At 37.9% G+C, this 412-nt stretch overlaps 1 protein-coding gene across 1 annotated transcript in view; it reads left to right on the top strand.

The window, feature by feature from the left end:
* Nucleotides 1-208, top strand: part of rab28 (RAB28, member RAS oncogene family) — a 36770-nt gene extending 36562 nt beyond the window's left edge. The window contains exon 7 of the mRNA XM_053515090.1: nucleotides 1-208. This exon is cut by the window's left edge and continues 62 nt beyond it. Coding sequence (XP_053371065.1) covers nucleotides 1-31 — 31 coding nt within the window. The 3' untranslated portion in view covers nucleotides 32-208.
* The last annotated feature ends 204 nt before the right edge of the window (nucleotides 209-412 follow it).

The following is a 412-nucleotide window of genomic DNA, read 5'->3' as shown; positions in this document are numbered from 1 at the left end:
TCCACGCAGCTCCATGTGTGTTGTACAGTGATGAACACAACACCATCTTTACTCTGTTTATTATGAAACCTTAACCAGCTAAGAGTACCCACACATTTACACACACACACACCCACACATTTACACACACACACACACACACACACACACACACTTACACACCTCGACATCCACCATATATATATATATATATATATATATATATATATATATGTGTGTGATAGAGAGAGAAAGTGTGTCGACCAACAGCGGTACATTCCAGCGTTATTAAAAGCCAGGTTTTTAATATGTATATGCTATAATAATAAAATTGTTTAGGGAACGTTAAGGGGTGTGCGTGTGCGTGTACATGCGTGCACGTGTTAATCCGAACCACACTACACATTTACGCATACTTTATTTTGCCAATTTA

Source organism: Clarias gariepinus, chromosome 16, assembly GCF_024256425.1.
Source record: "Clarias gariepinus isolate MV-2021 ecotype Netherlands chromosome 16, CGAR_prim_01v2, whole genome shotgun sequence".
NCBI classification, from domain to species: domain Eukaryota; kingdom Metazoa; phylum Chordata; class Actinopteri; order Siluriformes; family Clariidae; genus Clarias; species Clarias gariepinus.
The sequence above is the reverse complement of the archived record's forward strand: the minus strand, read 5'-3'. Positions and strand labels throughout refer to the sequence as shown.